Source organism: Falco peregrinus, chromosome 5 (assembly GCF_023634155.1).
Source record: "Falco peregrinus isolate bFalPer1 chromosome 5, bFalPer1.pri, whole genome shotgun sequence".
Taxonomy (NCBI): Eukaryota; Metazoa; Chordata; class Aves; order Falconiformes; family Falconidae; genus Falco; species Falco peregrinus.
The window spans coordinates 65108875-65127031 of record NC_073725.1 but is presented as its reverse complement, the minus strand read 5'-3'; the positions used below and the strand labels follow the sequence as shown (position 1 = coordinate 65127031).

The 18157-nt window shown below is 56.1% G+C and overlaps 2 protein-coding genes, 1 long non-coding RNA gene and 1 other non-coding gene across 5 annotated transcripts; 3 read left to right on the top strand and 1 right to left on the bottom strand.

Annotated features, from left to right (window-relative positions):
• Positions 1–2666: 2666 nt before the first annotated feature.
• Positions 2667–4586, top strand: LOC129784470 (uncharacterized). Its single transcript, XR_008747216.1, has 2 exons — positions 2667–3457; positions 4049–4586. It is a non-coding gene; the product is annotated as an uncharacterized LOC129784470 (long non-coding RNA).
• A 988-nt stretch (positions 4587–5574) lies between these two features.
• Positions 5575–5659, top strand: LOC129784651 (small nucleolar RNA SNORD45). The gene has a single exon (XR_008747650.1). It is a non-coding gene; the product is annotated as a small nucleolar RNA SNORD45 (small nucleolar RNA).
• A 2162-nt stretch (positions 5660–7821) lies between these two features.
• On the bottom strand, positions 7822–10183 carry LOC129784469 (acrosin-like). The gene is made up of 4 exons (XM_055804009.1): positions 9850–10183; positions 9229–9512; positions 8815–8954; positions 7822–8349 (listed from the first exon to the last, which is right to left on the bottom strand). Exons 1-4 carry the CDS (start codon positions 10008–10010, stop codon positions 8008–8010), a joined length of 927 nt encoding a protein of 308 aa, XP_055659984.1. The 5' UTR covers positions 10011–10183; the 3' UTR covers positions 7822–8007.
• Positions 10184–12702: 2519 nt separating this feature from the next.
• On the top strand, positions 12703–15607 carry LOC129784468 (acrosin-like). Of its 2 annotated transcripts, XM_055804006.1 has the most exons (5): positions 12703–13203; positions 13521–13721; positions 14060–14343; positions 14618–14757; positions 15224–15607. In XM_055804006.1, exons 1-5 carry the CDS (start codon positions 13115–13117, stop codon positions 15557–15559), a joined length of 1050 nt encoding a protein of 349 aa, XP_055659981.1. In that variant the 5' UTR covers positions 12703–13114; the 3' UTR covers positions 15560–15607. The 2 variants fall into 2 exon arrangements, with proteins under 2 accessions (XP_055659981.1, XP_055659982.1); XM_055804007.1 differs by lacking the exons at positions 12703–13203; positions 13521–13721 and having other exon boundaries at positions 14070–14325; positions 14612–14757; positions 15224–15604.
• Positions 15608–18157: the final 2550 nt, after the last annotated feature.

The window sequence follows — 18157 nt, the reverse complement described above, 5'->3', positions numbered from 1 at the left end:
GTTCTGATGGGACAAGTGTCAGGGCTTGTTTTGCAGCCAGGGCGCAGGCATTATGCATTTCCATGGAAAATGTTAATTGTACCTTAGGGTCCGTATAAATGTCACGACCTAACAGCATGTCCTCTTTACCATCACAGAGGGGATGCCCCTGGGCCCTGGGCAGGATCAAAACCTTATGCACTTGTCGTTCCCATTCCTTTTCAAAAAGCAAATACTGTGCTGGTGTAAGAAGCAATCTGGCTAGTGAAGTACAGTCACTGGGTGTCATGATTTCAGAGTCAAACAAATAATTCAGCAAGTGTTTGACCAGTTCTGATTGCAAACCATATTGTATAACAGCTTGTTGTAGCTGCTGCATAAACTTCCAATCAAAAGGTTTCCACGCTGCGGCTGCTGAACCATCTGGTAAAGTGGTGGTCCGCACCACACATGCAACAGCAGAAGCAGCCTGCCCCTCTCCCTCCAATATAGCGTCTCATATAACCCTAGACCAACAACTCTGGGAAGCGGCAGGCTGGAGGATAACGCCTTCCTGGGTCAGGACTTGAACATCACGACCGGCAGTATGCAGATGGCATTCGTTCAATTGCTGCTGCAAGCGGTTTAAGGTCCAGTTGGAGGGTTTTGTTTGGGGACGGGGGATCGGGGCAGCAGCAGCTGGGGTGGGTTCATTTTCTTTATCGGACTCTGCACTCTCATTCAGAGGCGCGCTCAGACCCACTCTTGTACCCTCTTCCTCATCTAGCAGGGGGGGCGGCTCTTGGTAGCTTTCAGGTCGGCATGGAGCACCCGTTGCGGCGGCACCCTCCGGTGTTGGTGTTGGGTGTAATAGCTCTGTCGCAGATTTTTTAATAGGCACAATTATGCCTTTCGCAGACGGAGCGCCTTGACCAAATAATCAGGTAGACTCCAACGACTCGGTTTCCCGACCGAGGAGGTATGAGGCAGCCATAGCCATATTTTTCTCTGCAACCATTGATCGTAAATGGTTCATGACCTCCCGCCAGGTTGATCCCAAGTCCTTGGCTGACTTGCTGCCGACTTGCTGCCGCTAAGGATCGCATCCCAAAGGGAATCCCTGATCTCTCGCCACTCAGTCACACTAAACATCAATTGGGGGTCTTTTAAGTGTCCTTTTTCATTCGCCCACCTACAGAGCTCATGGAGCATCTTGCTCACGCTAGCCTCTTGCTTAGCAAGAGTATCAGATAATAGTGTGAGTGCTGCCTCCCTCTCCATTATCGAGGGAAAAATGGTCTTACTGGTGCAGGTCCGTGCAGGACGTCAATGCCGGATTCAGACGCCTTTACTCCTTATGGACGTCTTCCTGCTCAAACTCCTCTCTAGCGACTCTCAATTCACAAAGCCCACTGTCGCAATGCAAAGGCAGAGTTTTTCCAGCTTTCCCATTGTTCAGGTGCCAATTGTTGGGAGAAGGGTTTGCCGGAGTCAAGAAATTACTCAATATGAGTTATGCATCTTGCTCAACTTTATTAGCTTCTAACACTACTTATATAGACTCGATACACATGCATATTCCCAAAGCAAAAATATAATTGGTTATTAGTCCCTAAGCACGCGCTGTTCTCACACCCCTAATTATCATGACTAAAAATAAGCATTCTATCCATGCAGCTATTTGCGTTGCTATGTTTCAGCCTTGCGGTTTGCTACTCCCTTTAGTGCCTGAATGCAATGAATAGTACTGTATGATGCAAGTACTCTACCGTATATGCTGTGTACCCCCGAGTATGTTGGTGTGCGTGTTAGGAGGAAAGCTCCCCCATGCACCCCGTGCTGCCATAACCCAGGGTCGGCTTTGTGAACTATCATTTGGTTTGGAGAGTTTTCCTGGGTATAATTTTGGTAACACTCCCAGGGCCTGCACTGGCCCCATTCTGCCGGGCTGCTCCTGAACCCCCTGGCTGCCACGAGCCGCGCTTTGGCCCCAGTGGCCCCTGTCAGGGCAGCTGGCGGCCCCAAAGGGTGTCTGGGGTAGCGAGGCGGTGCAGCAGGAGAAGGATGCTCAGGTGCTGCTGAAGGTGGTGGTGGGAAACGGGGACCTCAGCGGGAAGGGCAGCAGCAGGACAGGGCTCTAACATCAACAGGGAATCCCTGGTGTAGTGCCGCCCTCCCCTGAGGGGATGCTCTCTCTGATTGGCCGCGCTGGGCTGTCACTCCGTCCTGGCCTTGAGCCCGCCCTCCCCTGAGGGGACGCTCGCTCTGATTGGCCGCCGGGGCTGTCACTCTCCTCTGCTGGGGGCCGCCTGTTAGCTGGGCTGCGGGAACTATGGCGGAGGCGTCCCGGGGCAGGGGGTGCGCGGAGGGCCCCAGCTCCGCAGCAGGCTCGCTCCCGGGGCTCGCTCCCCGTGCCCCGAGTAACCCCCCCGCCTCCCCCCCGGCTGCGTCCGCGCCCCCTTGGCCCCGGGCGAGGGGCTGCGAGGGAGCCCGGGGGAGGCGTCGGGCCAGGGCCCCTTTCCCCGCGGGGCTCCGGCTGAGGGCCGGGGCGGGGGGACCCCGGGGCGGGCAGCGGGGCCGGCGGCGGCGGCGGCGGGGCCGGGGCGGGGAGCGGAGCGGCCGCTGAGCGCCGCCGGGCCGCGGCCGCGCCGGGGCCGGTGAGCGGAGGCCGGGGCGGCGAGCGGCGGGCGCGGGGGGAGAGCGCCGGGGGGGCGGCGGGGCCCGGGCCGGGGAGCGGGGCCGGGGGTGCCGGAGCCGCGCTGGGGGGCGTGGGGCTGCGCTGCCGGGGGGCGGCCGCGCTGTGCCGGGAGCGCCGGGCGCTGCCTTGGCGCAGGTGCCCGTAGCCCCGGTGCGGGCAGGGAGCGGCGCCTGCGGAGCCCCCGCGGCAGGGGGAGGGTTCGGCCGAGCACCGGCGGGTTACAGAAAAGTGGCGCCTGGTAGAAGCAAGAGTATCACAGAAAGCTTTCTTCGGGGAAAGTACGGGTTCTGCTTTCAGGATGGCTGCCAGGCAGAGAATCATTGATTAAAGGGTTTTTTTGCTATTACACGCTTTCTCAGATGAGCTCGTTCGGAGAGTTCCTTCGGTGCTGGAGCTTCACAGTCAGTGATTAACCCAGGTTTGGTGCAGGATTTGTCCTAGTTTGGGCAGGTGCAGAATGAGTCCCCTGATACTGCTGAAAACACTGAGCAGAAACTTGAGGAGGAGGGGAGATGAAATAACAGTGAGTTCTCAATGAAGCAAAAGCGTGGAGTTTTGTCCTTGTAGCATGCCTTCCCTACTCAGATTTTTTTGGATAAGATCCCCAATTTTCATCCATTTGTCATTTTCATCGTTTGATTCTCTCTGTTTTTCTCCTGTGTTGCACAACTGCATGCAGCTGGCTGGGGAAAGCTGGCAGGCCTCATGTGCAGAGAACAGCTCCCGTCCCTCCAGCTCAGCCAGCAGTACAGATTTTCTGCTGCAGCGGGAATGCTTGTCACTTCCTGGAGAAGAAAATGGGTAAAGTAACGAACATTCCTTAGGGAATGTGGCGAGGCTGTTGGGAGGCATTATGGGATACAGCGGGGCGTTACGGGGCATCATGAGATACAGGGGGGGGTGTCAGGCGTCTGCCTGGGAGCTGATGGCGTGGGGAGTGCCAGGACCATGGGTGAGGCAAGTGAGCCCCTGTGACGGGTTGAGGCGGTCTCCTGCCCGCTGGCTGCCTCGAGGCGATGGTGGTGGGGGGAACGGGAAGCTTCAGCTGCCCATGATCTGTGTCTGGGCAGTCCTGGAGGGGCTGGGGGCTGAGGGGAGGGAGGAGGGGAAGCGGGAGGCCACCCCACAGGCACAGTCGCCAGCCCCGGGCACCTCCCTAGCTCACCAGACCTGCTGAGCCTACTGTGGCCCCACTTGCCCCATGCTGCTGCCTGCCCTGCTGCAGCACCTCTCCTGCAGCCGGGCCCCCAGCTCCAGGCAGCCCCTCAGTGCTGCCATGAAAGCGGCCACCAGCCCCGCACTGCTGCTCAGGAAGGCCCTGCGGCAGGAGGGGCCCCAGCCAGGGCCGAGCGATGCCAATAATGGTCACTTGTGCTTCTTTCCCTCTGCCAGGGGCTGGGCTGAGGACGCTGCGTGCTGTTCCTCCCCTGGGGATGCTGTTGGCTGCACCTGCCTTAGGCTGGTGGAGGTTGTTTCTGCCTGGCCTTGCTCCCCCCGCAGTGCGTGTGCAAGAGGGGACTGGGGGGCACGGCCTGGCTGTGGGCAGGAGCTGCTGCGGCAGGAGCTGGACAGGCCAGGGAAAGGCAAAGGAGAAGTTGTCCAAGGCCATGTGGCTAGCAGCTGCCTCCTGCTGCAGGCACCAAAGAGCCTGCCCCTGCGGATGGGGAAGGATCCACCTCTGCAGCCCGCAGCAGGCCTGGCTGCCAGCGTGCACAGCAGGGTCTGTGCGTAACCCAAAGTGTATTGCGGCCTCCGGGCATACAAGGGAGCGAGGTTACGTGTCTAGGAGTCCTTGTCTTGTGAGGAAGAGCTGTGAGGCGAGACACCCACAGGTGACCTTAAATGGAGGACAGACGAGCGACCGGGAGGAGAGAAGGAGAAAGAAGCATCTAAAATGTCACATTTTCACAGTGGTACCAAAAGTGAGAGCTGTGGTGAGTCCTGGGTCCGTGGAACGCTGTCTCCTCTCTGTTGTGTCGCTGGCCCTCCCTGCCACTCCTCTGCGCTGCTGTGATTTGTGTGTGTGGTGGGGTGATCCAGGCTGGACTGAAGCTGCTCTTTACCGCTCCCCCTCGTCCGCTGGACAGTGAAGACAAGATACAATAAAAAGCTCATGAGCCTGCGTAAGGATGGGGAGATGACTGCCATTACCTTCATGGGCATAACAGGCTGAACTTGGGGAAATGAGTGTGACTGATTAGCCGTCAAATCAGAACAGGAGAATGAGCAGTAAAAGCAAATCTTCAAAACACCTTCCGTCCTGCCCTCTCTTCTACTGGGCTTAACTTTACTCCCAATTTCCCTGTCTCCTCCATGCAGGGGGATGGGGAACGGCAGCTGCGGTCAGTTGATCACACATTGTTTCTTTCTTCTCCTTTTCCTCCTCCTCCCCAAACCTTGCCATACAAACCCATTGTGTTTTGATTCCCTGTAGCTCTCCATCCTATTTATTTGTCCTGCTTGCTCTTCCATTCTGCCTTTATCTGTCATTCTGTTGCTCCCTTCTCTTTTACTCTCTCCACTTCTGTCCTGGTCCTTTTCCCCTTTTCTTCATCCTCTGTCTCTGTCCTGCAGAGGAACAACCTTCTTTTCCTTGCTGACAGTTACGGGTTGCTTTTTCTGAGAATTCTGCCTGTCTGTTCAACAGTCATTGATCTGCTGCATGCTTTTCCCTTGAGGAGAAGGACTCAGTCTTTGTTTATTCACCGTTGTGCTCTCTGTTGTAGAAAAAATGTCTCGCCATAAGGCTCCGGTGCTTCCAAATGGTGCCTTGCTTGTCTGCATAATATATCTGTAGTCCCGTCTCACGGAACACGTTAATGGTGTTACAAATTATAAATAAGGTAGCTTCCTGCCATAGGAAGACAGTGTGTTGGGTTTGAAACCTTTGGGTAGGACAGAAGGAGGTTGCCATGCTGGGTCAGTGGTGAGTGCTGGCACGTGTAGTCTGATCTAGAGTTGATGTCTCTCACCACTTTAGCTCTAGAATTACTCTGAGACCCAGTGAACTCCAGTTCCCTTAAGCTGCAACCTTGGCACTTTTCCAAGCAGTGGAATGAAATTCCTGTCACAAGCTCTAAGGAACCTTAAGGAGAAGGGGGCACAGTTTGAGTTTTCTTCCATGTAGGCGTCAGGGAGGTACCGTTCTGAGCTTAATACTTGATACTGCTACTAGGAGACACTTTCAAGTGAGCTGAGTGTGGCTCTGGATACCCAGAGCTGGACAGGGTTAGCAAATGCTGATGTGGAGTTTTGGTGGTAAACTTGACCAGCCTGTCTTAATGTGCAGGCATGTTCCTTGTTTGTGTGGTCCCACCTAGGCATCTTGAAATTTTGAAGGGTCGTGGTCCCGTGGTCACATCTTGCTTTGGTCACAATGAACTGTGTGTGGTGTGCAGATTTGCTTTTTAAGGAGCATGTTGTGGCTATATTTTCTCTGTTTGGCTTTGCATTTGGGAAATAATGTAACAGTTACAGCTCAACTGAAGGAGCTTTAACTCAGCTCAAACTGAAGGATACCTGATGTGGCAGAGAAGGAGATGTCTTTTACTAATTTTTTGATGTGTGTCAGTTTGACCCCAAATGACATTGTGTCAAAGCATGTGGCCAGGTTCCACTGTAGATGTTGACTTGGCGTACGAGTGACTCCAAGTGTGCTTTAGGGGAGAGCTCTGTTGGTGTAGATGTGCTGAGCAATTGTTGTGCTGTGTGTGCAGCTGTTCTGGTTTGGCTTCCAGGTGTGAGCACGCAAAAGAAAACTGGCAAGTGTGGTCAGCCTTGCTGTAAAATGAGACCGGTTTCTACTGCTGCCTGGATATCTGAGAGCCTCCTGAACCTTTCAGGCAGGCCAAGCGTTGTGCCCTGGTATTTCTGAGTCCACAGCTCTGCAGTTCTCTAGGAGGTGTAAGAGACTGTGCCGGTGAGACCCACCATCGCCACAGCAGATGTGTTGTCTCAACATTGCTATGGCAGGAAACTCATGCCATCACCACAGTGAATGATCTATCTATATGTTGTTAAGGCAGGAAGATAACACCACTGCCACCACAGAGATTTATCTATACATTGTTAAAGGAGGAGACCGACTGATGCCATGGAGCAATGGGGCGGAGGAGGGGGGGGGGAAGCTGATCCTGCAAAACTTAACCAAACCCCTGTGCATGCACCCAGACCTGCGGTCAGGGGGATCAAGGTGCTTGGAGGCCCCCGAGGACCATGTTGGGCATGTACACCATTGCCGAGTGGAAGGTGTGACTAAACAGAACAGCTTGTAAAAACTGTAAAAAAACCCGGAACCAACTAACATTGGACAGAACGTTCCCCCACCGGACTTGGAAACGAATCAAGACTGTTGGGACGCTGTGCATCACTTGGGTTTTTTTTCCCCTTTTCCCATTTCCTTTGGATTTTACCCTTTTTCCCCACCTTTCCATCCTAATTGTTACTATTATTATTGTTATTACTGATGTTCTTACCTCTTTATTCTTATTTTTATATTAATTTTATATAATTTATATTTAGTAATTTATATTTAGTAATAAAATTATTAAATTGTTCTTATCTCAACCCTCAAGTTTTACATTCTTTTCTGATTCTCCTCCCCAGCCCTCCAGATGAAGGGGAGCGAGCAAGCGACTGCGTGGTGCTTGGTTGCCGGCCGGCTTTAAACCATGAGACCAGAGGATGAGGCTACTGAAACAGAAACACAGCCTCACTCCCTGGATTCATAAGCACAGCGTGTTCGTAGATGCCTCAGATAACAGTCTAGAAATTAAGTCCATGTCATATGTGGGGCTCAAAGCCAAGGCTCCCTCACCAGTGCCTGGTGCAAGCCTTAGGTCTTTCTAGGTCTGTGTTTCCTGGGCCCTGAGAGTCCACGTTCAAGTTCGCTTGCGCCTCATACAGACGCACACAGGGATCCCACCAGGAGCGGGCCTAAGGCAGTCTGTGCTTCCAGCTGCCATCCCCAAGGCCCTGAGCCCCGCAATGTCCTGCCTTCCCTTGTTCCACTGCACCCTCATCCTTCTTGCTGAGCAGGCAGAGCTTCAGCCCTTTGCTGTGACCCTTTGTGCCTGACTTGTCTGCCTGCAGCCTGCTTCCTCCGGCAGGTGCCGGGCGTGGAAGTCCTGGCCTTGCACACGAGACTGAAGAGGACTGGCGCCTGGTTAGCCACAGAACTGAAACACTTTATTGCAGGGACTCAGCCAGCTGAGCTCTTCCGTTGAGAGGAGCGCGGGCAGGACAGAGCAGGCCTTTGACACTGAGGCTGCCTTTGCATCAGCAGGCATTGCCCCAGCGGGAAATGGTGGTGGTGCGCTGCAGCCAGCCCTGGATCCTCTCCGTCCCGGTGATCAAACTTTTTCTCCTATTAGGAACTGCACCAACTTCTGCAGCCAAGAAAGGAAATCCCACAGCTTCTGCACTGGAAGTGGGCAGGGTATAAACCTTCCTGCTTCTGTTGGTGTTGGCCTGTGAACGGGGGTGGAGGTGAAGGCTGGCTGCGGCCTTGCAGTAGTCGCTACTGCTGTGTGCAGGCCCATCTGTTCCAGGATCCAGTTGTAGAAGTGCTGGGTGGAGGTGTAGACTCCGGGCTTCTTTGCTCTCGCACAGCCCATCCCCCAGCTGGTCACACCAACAAGCCAGACATAGTCCGCGCTCTTGTCTTGGCACACAAGAGGCCCACCGCTGTCCCCCTGCAGCAGAGGAGAGAGGATGAAGGGGTTGTTGGGTGGCCACCGTCAGCCCAGTGGCTGGCTCCTTCCCTCTCATGGCACTTCCAGAGCTGTATTTAGTGGCCAGCCAAGCTCTGGAGAAGCTTTCCTGGGAGGGGGCGGTGGGCCTGTAAGGCAGGGCTCGCTCTCCCTGCGGCACAGTTGTCCTGCAGGTGCTGCAGAAGGATGTTGCACGTATGGGATTGTGAAGCTCTGGGCTGCCAAGGGCACTGGGTGGGCTTTGTGGACATAGTGCCAGGCCTCTGGGACAAGGCAGGCAGGCCCTGGACAAAGGCGTGCAAAAGGGGAAGGGGGGTAAGGCCCTCAGCAGTGGGGACACAGCAATGGGAGTGTGAGTGGCCAGGAAAAGCCCGTGACGGTGCAGGTTTGGGCGGTTGTGGCGGGGCTGCCCGTGCTGCCGGGGCTTGGCTTGTAGCACGCTCCTACCTGGCAGGTGTCGATGCCACCCTGCGGATAGCCAGCACAGATGTTGTGGGTGTGGATGGCCCCTCTGTACCAGCCGCTGCTGTTACAGACCCCGGCATCAATGAGGTGCACCTGGGCCTCCTGCAGCACATACGCCGATCCTCCAGCTGTGAAGAGCACAGAAAGGAATGAACTCCCAGCAGCTCATTGCCAGTTCTCCTTCCCTGCGTGACTGAAGCCCTATCCCGGGGCTTGGCTTTGCATGTGGGGAGGCGCTGGACCGCTCCTTCCTTTCTGCCTTGCTCTGGGTCAGTGGCTCACGCCCCCCTCTCTAAGAGGCATACGTCCCCACAGCCTGATTCTGGCTTTCGCCTCTGCTGTCAGGAAGAGCAACCTGCCTCCCCAAGCTGGCCAAGCTTGCGCTCGCAACGTGACTACATTTTGGGAGCTCACCTCTTGCAGTCCTGGCACCCCAGCCACTGACGTAGCACTCTGTCAGCTCCGAGACTCTCAGCGAGGCATCGGGCACGCAGGCAAGCTGTACGTAGCTGTTGCACTGGACAGGCTGCTCCAGTTCCAGCAAGGCAATGTCGTTCCTCCGTGTGATATTACTGAAGTGCCGGTGAACCAGCAGCTGCTTGATGTTGCGCACCTGGGCCTCAGGTCCCAGCTGGGTCAGCCGGGTGGCACCTACCACCACCTGCCACATGGTGATGTTCCTGGAAGGCAGATGGAGAGAGGGCTCAGAGGGAGCAGAGCCACATACTGCAGCAGCACAGCAGTTGCCCTGCCTTCTGCTTGGCGAGGGAGAGAGGAGAGCAGCACTAGGGAGGTGCGACAGAGCACGTGCTCCTTGGGCTCAAGCAGTGTCGAGCTGGAGGCTGCTGGGAAGCAGTGGCATGAGCCCAGCCTTCTCCTGAGCAGCCTCTCAGGTGGCTGCGGAGTGCCCAGGCACTGGGCGTACTGCAGGGCAACAGGACATGCTGCAGCACGTGCTGCTGTGCTCAGGGCACCTGCTAGAGTGTGGGGCTAGCCCCGATCCCTGGTCCTCCTTACCTGGCCTCGATGAAGCAGTGGGCTGATGTGAGGACCCACTGTGGGCTGATGAGGGAGCCCCCGCAGATGTGCGCCGTGCCTCCTTCCAAGGGAGCCTGGATGCTGACGATCCAGGGCCAGGCCCCTGGCTGGGCATCTGTGCCACCCACAATGCGCGACATGCCGTAGTGAAAAGCCGCAGGCCGAAGGCCGCAGGTGCCTCTGTAACCAGAAACTCCATTCTGGTTAGCTCCATGGAAGCTTGCGCCATTCCGGCTAAAGGCCAGCTGTCTTCCCTCCCCTCAAGGCATGGCCAGAAGGGCCGAGGAAACCCGTGGGGTGCGTGCCCGCTCCCCTTTCCCTGCTTTCTGCTTCAGCCCGTAGACAAGTTGTGCCGGCAGCCTGGGTGATGGCAAGGAGCTGAGCCTCCCACGTGGCTTTTAGGAACCTTTTGCGGCGAATGAAGAGACGGAACGCAGCTTGAATTTAGAACCACAGCCTACGGGCACCTACAGCAACAGCAAATAGCAAGCAAGAAGAAGAACACAAAAACCTGTCAGGGACTGACACATGTACTGTCTAAGATACATAAAAAAATTGTATTAACAATAAAGGCCATTTTGTCCAAACCCAGCCACGCAGACATAGTGTTTTTTCAGTCTGCCTCCAACTGTGTCACCGCAGGTTGCTCCACATGGGATCCCTGTCGCAGAGCCACCAGACCCCTTTCCGCCCACAACTGACCATGTTCAGCCTGAGGGCTCCGCGGTGGCTTCGGCTCGGTGACACCACTGACTATCGGAGTGCTGGGGTAGCAAACTGTGCGTTGGGGACATTACCAAGCCTGCTAGGAGTGCAGGGGAGTTGCGCTCTGTGCTACGAGGAACACCTGAGGCCTCTGGACAGAAAGCCGGACTTGTTTGGGGAGGGAGCATGCTCCAGCATCATCCGCAGAGCCATAAGAACTCCTTTCACTGCATGATCAAGAGGAAGCAAAGGGCATGCCCATGTTTCCAGAGATCCCAGTTCAGCTGGAGGCATGCCCTGCAGTCCTGGGTAGGAACAGAGCTGGGAGCTGCAGCACCATGGCTTGCCGGGGCCCAAGCACAGAGCAAGAGGAGGACGGTCCTGGCAGCTGCAGAGGCAGGCCCTTCTGCAGCTCCCGCAGGGGGGGCATGCCTAGGTGGGCAGCAGCTGAGGGCATGCATGCTCAAGCACCTCCAAGTCCTTCCTGCCTCTGGGAGGTGGAGAGGTGGCCAGTGGTTGGCAGGCCTGGTCCTCTTGCAAGGTGGGGACGCTGGGGCTGAGCAGGCACGTCGGCTGACGCTGCAGGCCATCCACATGCCTGAGAGGCTCTCTCTCCCCTCTTGCTTGTCACCTCGTCCAGCTTCAGGTTCACTAGTGAGCTGTGCACGCGCACAGGGCTCCCAGCAGCAGCTGGCCCGAGACACTGGGGCTTTCCAAGTGCTGGCTGCCTGTGGCCTGTCTTGCCGTCGGCCTTTGCTAGCAGCCAGGCCTGGGGACCCACCGTGTGGCAGGTGCAGAATGGGACCACACAGGAAGGGCTTTGGGGTGGCTCTCCGAAAGAAGCCAGTGGGTACTGTGGTGATTAGGCACAGGGCTCAGGCAAGCAAGGCAGCCAGCACTTTGCTTCTGTGTGACCGGCTCCTTGATCCCCCCTTCTCTCCATTTGCCGTGCTTATACGTGCCCCTCATCTTCCCTGAGTCCTGCCTCTCTCAGCCCTGCTCTCCTCCCAGACACGGGGCCAACCCCAGTTATTTTTTCCCCCCTTTGCTCCCAGGTTTGCCCCATCTGTCAACACACGTGGTCTTTGGGTGTTGTTAGCTAGGTCACCTTGGACTTGTGTGCCATTACTGACGAGCTTGCCTGGGAACTGCTGTCCCTGCCAGAGTCCTCTCCGCCAAATGACCCCAATCTCTTCCTTCAAGCGTCTGTGAAGTGTGGCCACCTCTGACGGCATTCCCGACTAGCCACCTGCCAAATCTGATGCTTAAAGAGCAGTTTCCCCAGCAGACAAGTTGTCTTCTCCAAGGCCGCCTTCTGCCTGCTCTCAGCAGACACGTGGGAACCGGCTGCCGGTCCCTTTTCAAAACACAAAGCAGCCTTGAGCCCGCTTGCTTGGAGGCCAGTTCTGGGGCCTAGGAAGCTCTGCTGCACCTCAAGGGCCTTGAGAGCCGCTCTTCCACTTTCAGACAGAGCCTGTGTGGTCCTCCTCCTCGGGACCCGATTGCTCCCTCCGCTGTGCACCTTATGCCTCACCACAGAAGCCAGGATGGCAGCAGGGAGCTGCCGCACCTTTCACAAGCTTGGAGGCTGCCAACCTTCAAGCCACGGCTCTCGACCCTCCAGGGACCTAGCCCTGGTGTGCAAATGCAATGCACGTGCCTGGCTCCTGCTTCTCTCCTGCACTCCAGCAGGAGGGTGAGCAAGGCTCCTTCAAGCAGCGGCAGAAGACAGACTGACGAGGTGAGACTGATGCAAGCTCTTGCAAAGCTGTGAACAATGGCACGTTGGGCTGAGAGCAGGAGCATCCTTCTCTCTCTGGAGCTTCACGTTGATTGCCCTTGCCACAAGTGCCATGGTCAGTGGGTGCCCAGAACAGCAATCCAACTCACAGACAGCAAGGACACGACGCCTGCCAGAGCACATTGCTGTGGCTGACATGGCCAGTGAGGAGTGTGCTGCACCTGCATTTCACTGTGCTTTGTGCAGGAAGGTTGACGTTGCTGGGCTGTGCTTGGCTTATTTGGCTTGCCCAGCACTGCTTGGCTGCCACGGCCATCAACACATTGGCTCTTCAACACCCAAGCACGCGCATGCTACTGTAGTCATTGTGTTCTTTGTTGTGTGTCTGTTTATTGGGAAGGAGCCGGTGGCACAGGGCTGCAGAGAGCAGGGCGGCAGGGAACTCCCCAAAGAGGCTGTGAGGCCACGCTGGGTGTTGCCCTGTGAGCTGTTAGCAGGCAGAGCTGGGAGCCAGGCGCTGCTGCCTGCCACGGGGCCTGCCCACCCTGATCGTGCAAGCAGGGCATTGCGTGGGGCTCTGTCAGGGGTGTGCGATCCCAGCTTCCGCCTCCAGTCCTGCTTGGAACCCCTCCTGTTGCCACCCATCCCTCCCCCACCGCCACCACGCCCAGCACCTGGAACCAGGCACTCTGTGACATCAGCCCCGTGTCCAAGAGAACCCCAGGCAACAGGAATATTGCGGGCAGTACATCGTCGGCCGTACTGGTGGTGATAAGCCCTTGTTCTTTCAGCTGCCACATGTTGCTGGTAGTGATGGATGTTCTCCTCCTCCTCGTTGTCCTGCTGGCCATGTGCTGTCCTGTGCATGGCACATGGGATAGCTGTGGGTAAGTGGCCCGAGGCTCTGAGAGGGAGATTGGGCAACCCTTGTGAGCTTCTCTGGAGGGGTCCTGCTTGTCCCCCATGGCCTCCCCAGTGGCTCTTGAAGGCCATCTGGGAGGCTCAGCTCCTTGCCAGCATCCAGGCTGCTGGCACAGCTCGTCTATGGGCTGAAGCAGAAAGCGGGGGAAGGGGAGCGGGCACACACCCCACGGGTTTCCTCGGCCCCTCTGGCCATGCCTTTAAGGGAGGGAAGATGGCTGGCCTTTAGCCGGAATGGCGCAAGCTTCCATGGAGCTAACCAGAATGGAGTTTCTGGTTACAGAGGCACCTGCGGCCTTCGGCCTGCGGCTTTGAACTACAGTATGTCACACGTCGTGGGTGTCAGAAATGCCCAGCCAGGGGCCTGGCCCTGGATCGTCAGTATCCAGGCTCCCTTGGAAGGAGGCACGGCGCACATCTGCGGAGGTTCCCTCATCAGCCCACAGTGGGTCCTCACGTCAGCCCACTGCTTCATCGAGGCTAGGTAAGGAGGACCAGGGATCGGGGCTAGCCCCACACTCTAGCAGGTGCCCTGAGCACAGCAGCACGTGCTGCAGCATGTCCTGTTGCCCTGCAGTACGCCCAGTGCCTGGGCACTCCGCAGCCACCTGAGAGGCTGCTCAGGAGAAGGCTGGGCTCATGCCACTGCTTCCCAGCAGTCTCCAGTTCGACATTCCTTGAGCCCAAGGAGCACGTGGTCTGTCGCACCCTCCCTAGTGCTGCTCTTCTCTCTTCCTTGCCAAGCAGAAGGCAAGGCAACTGCTGTGCTGCTGCAGCATGTGGCTCTGCTCCCTCTGAGCCCTCTCTCCATCTGCCTTCCAGGAACATCACCATGTGGCAGGTGGTGGTAGGTGCCACCCGGCTGACCCAGCTGGGACCTGAGGCCCAGGTGCGCAACATCAAGCAGCTGCTGGTTCACCAGCACTTCAATAATATCACACAGAGGAACGACATTGCCTTGCTGGAACTGGAGCAGCCTGTCCAGTGCAACAGCTACGTACAGCTTGCCTGCGTGCCGGATGCCTCGCTGAGAGTCTCGGAGCTGACAGAGTGCTACGTCAGTGGCTGGGGTGCCAGGACTGCAAGAGGTGAGCTCCCAAAATGTAGTCACGTTGCGAGCGCAAGCTCGGCCAGCTTGGGGAGGCAGGTTGCTCTTCCTGACGGCAGAGGCGAAAGCCAGAATCAGGCTGTGGGGACGTATACCTCTTAGAGAGGGGGGCGTGAGCCACTGACCCAGAGCAAGGCAGAAAGGAAGGAGCGGTCCAGCGCCTCCCCACATGCAAAGCCAAGCCCCGGGATAGGGCTTCAGTCACGCAGGGAAGGAGAACTGGCAATGAGCTGCTGGGAGTTCATTCCTTTCTGTGCTCTTCACAGCTGGAGGATCGGCGTATGTGCTGCAGGAGGCCCAGGTGCACCTCATTGATGCCGGGGTCTGTAACAGCAGCGGCTGGTACAGAGGGGCCATCCACACCCACAACATCTGTGCTGGCTATCCGCAGGGTGGCATCGACACCTGCCAGGTAGGAGCGTGCTACAAGCCAAGCCCCGGCAGCACGGGCAGCCCCGCCACAACCGCCCAAACCTGCACCGTCACGGGCTTTTCCTGGCCACTCACACTCCCATTGCTGTGTCCCCACTGCTGAGGGCCTAAACCCATTTCCCCATGGGTAGGGCCTTTGCCCAGGGCCTGCCTGCCTTGTCCCAGAGGCCTGGCACTTTGTTCACAATGCCCACCCAGTGCCCTTGGCAGCCCAGAGCTTCACCATCCCAAGCCAGACACAGCCTCCTGACACACCTGCAGCACCAACGTGCCGCAGGAAGAGCGAGCCCTGCCTTACAGGCCCACCGCCCCCTCCCAGGAAAGCTTCTCCAGAGCTTGGCTGGCCACTAAATACAGCTCTGGAAGTGCCATGAGAGGGAAGGAGCCAGCCACTGGGCTGACGGTGGCCACCCAACAACCCCTTCATCCTCTCTCCTCTGCTGCAGGGGGACAGCGGTGGGCCTCTTGTGTGCCAAGAGAAGAGCGCGGACTATGTCTGGCTTGTTGGTGTGACCAGCTGGGGGATGGGCTGTGCGAGAGCAAAGAAGTCTGGAGTCTACACCTCCACCCAGCACTTCTACAACTGGATCCTGGAACAGATGGGCCTGCACACAGCAGTAGCAACTACTGCAAGGCCGCAGCCAGCCTTCACCTCCACCCCCGTTCACAGGCCAACACCAACAGAAGCAGGAAGGTTTACACCCTGCCCACTTCCAGTGCAGAAGCTGTGGGATTTCCTTACTTGGCTGCATGAACTCCTGCAGTACCTAAGCAGGAAATAGGTTTGATCAGCAGGACGGAGAGGATCCAGGGCTGGCTGCAGCGCACCACCACCACCATTTCCCGCTGGGGCAATGCCTGCTGATGCAAAGGCAGCCTCAGTGTCAAAGGCCTGCTCTGTCCTGCCCGCGCTCCTCTCAACGGAAGAGCTCAGCTGGCTGAGTCCCTGCAATAAAGTGTTTCAGTTCTGTGGCTAACCAGGCGCCAGTCCTCTTCAGTCTCGTGTGCAAGGCCAGGACTTCCACGCCCGGCACCTGCCGGAGGAAGCAGGCTGCAGGCAGACAAGTCGGGCACAAAGGGTCACAGCAAAGGGCTGAAGCTCTGCCTGCTCAGCAAGAAGGATGAGGGTGCAGTGGAACAAGGGAAGGCAGGTCATTGCGGGGCTCAGGGCCTTGGGGATGGCAGCTGGAAGCACAGACTGCCTTAGGCCCGCTCCTGGTGGGATCCCTGTGTGCGTCTGTATGAGGCGCAAGCGAACTTGAACGTGGACTCTCAGGGCCCAGGAAACACAGACCTAGAAAGACCCACGGCTTGCACCAGGCACTGGTGAGGGAGCCTTGGCCTTGAGCCCGCATATGACATTTCTAGACTATTATCTGAGGCATCTACGAACAAGCTGTGCTTATGAATCCAGGGAGTGAGGCTGTGTTTCTGTTTCAGTAGCCTCATCCTCTGGTCTCATGGTTTAATGCCGGCCGGCAACCAAGCACCACGCAGCCGCCTGCTCACTCCCCCTCATCCGGAGGGCTGGGGAGGAGAATCAGAAAGGAATGTAAAACTTGAGGGTTGAGATAAGAACAATTTAATAATTTAAACAGAATAAAGAGGTAAGAACATCAGTAATAACAATAATAATAGTAACAATTAGGATGGAAAGGTGGGGGAAAAGGGTAAAATCCAAAGGAAAAGGGAAAAGGGGAGAAAACCCCCAAGTGATGCACAGTACAACTGCTCACCACCTGCTGACTGATGCGCAGCCAGTCTCTGAGCAACGATCCCTCCCCAGCTAACCCTCCTACTTTCTATACCAAGCATGACGTCCCATGGTATGGAATACCTCTTTGGCTGGTTCAGGGCAGCTGACCTGGCTGTGTCCCTTCCCAGTCTCTTGTGCTCCCCCAGCACTCTGGCTGGCAAGACCCAAGAATCCAAAAAGTCCTTGACTTTAGTATAAACATTACCCAGCAACAACTAAGAACATCAGTGTGGCTATCAACATTGTTCTCGCATCACAGGCAAAACACAGCACTGTACTAGCCACTAAGAAGAAAATTAACTCTATCCCAGCTGAAACCAGGACATGTGGAAACCCAGGAAAGGCCTGGACTGCATTCACATGGATGTAAGCAGTGGCTACATCTGCAGGGATACTTGTCAAGGTATTGCTTTGTCTGTGTCAATCTGTTTTGCCCTTTCATTGTGGCACTCTCTCTGTGTGTATGTGCGTGTCTGGCTCTTTGGAATGCAGCTGCACGCACGTGGGAAGATCCATTTAGGCTGGCATAGAAGCAGCCCCCCAGGTGCCCACCTCATTCAGATCAACCAGACCTGAAAGGAGAAATCCCACAGTGTTCAGAAGCCTGCTGGCTCTGGCTGCTCCGTAACGGAGTGGGCAAGGAAACCCAAAGCAACTCTGCAGCAGAGATCACCGGGTGGGCAGGGAGGCAGCTCTGACTGCCCCACAAACAAAGCAGCGAAAGCCATTTATCCTCGCATCCTCTTCCTGAGCTTTCCCCAACACCATTCTTTTACCTTCAGCAAAATCTCTCCCTATTACCAGCAACACTGCCCTGAAACCAGAAATTGCACATCCTCTTCTTCATTCTCCCCTTTCAAACACCTTTTCCCAACACTACAAGCAGAACAACACCAAGGCAATTAATAATTAACTTCCCCTCCATCATTATCAATACATTCCCATCAAGTATCATGAGTGTATGTTTACTTCTTGTTCCATGATTGTTTCTCAAGGCCAAAAAACCAAACCCACTTATGGGACTTCTTCCCATTGTCCTTTGCATGTACCAAAAGAACATGAACTGCCATGCTGTATTGGAGATTATGCTTCCCTTTCCTAGGCCATTTCTCTTGATCACCTAAGGTATACAAGGGCCACCAGTGATGACAATATTCGGCCCATTTTGTCTGAGTGGGGGGGTCACCCCAAAACTTGCTCCAGCATCTTAATAAACAACCCAAAAGAACTCTGAAGAACCAACTCCATCTAGCAGAATGACCAGATCCCATGTGTACAAAGTTTCAAAATCATAAACGCTCAATACCTAAACCAGACCCTGCAAACAAAACTGGACAGAGGCAAAATCCAGCAAACAAAATCCAACAAAGTTTCACATGAGTGTGAGGCAAAATCCGGCCTCTGGGCATCCGCGTAACAGCATATGGATTGGACAATTATTGTGCACTTCAAATATCCCGGGGGGACTCTGACCCACCAGGGGGACTTCAACCCGCAATGCGATACGACTTCTTTGTAAGCAACCTCAGTGTTTATGACCATGTCGCTGTTATCCCAGAGAGCTGTCACGGAGATTCACCTGGCCAGGGAATCTCAGAACCCTGGCAAAACTACTCCGGTGTGT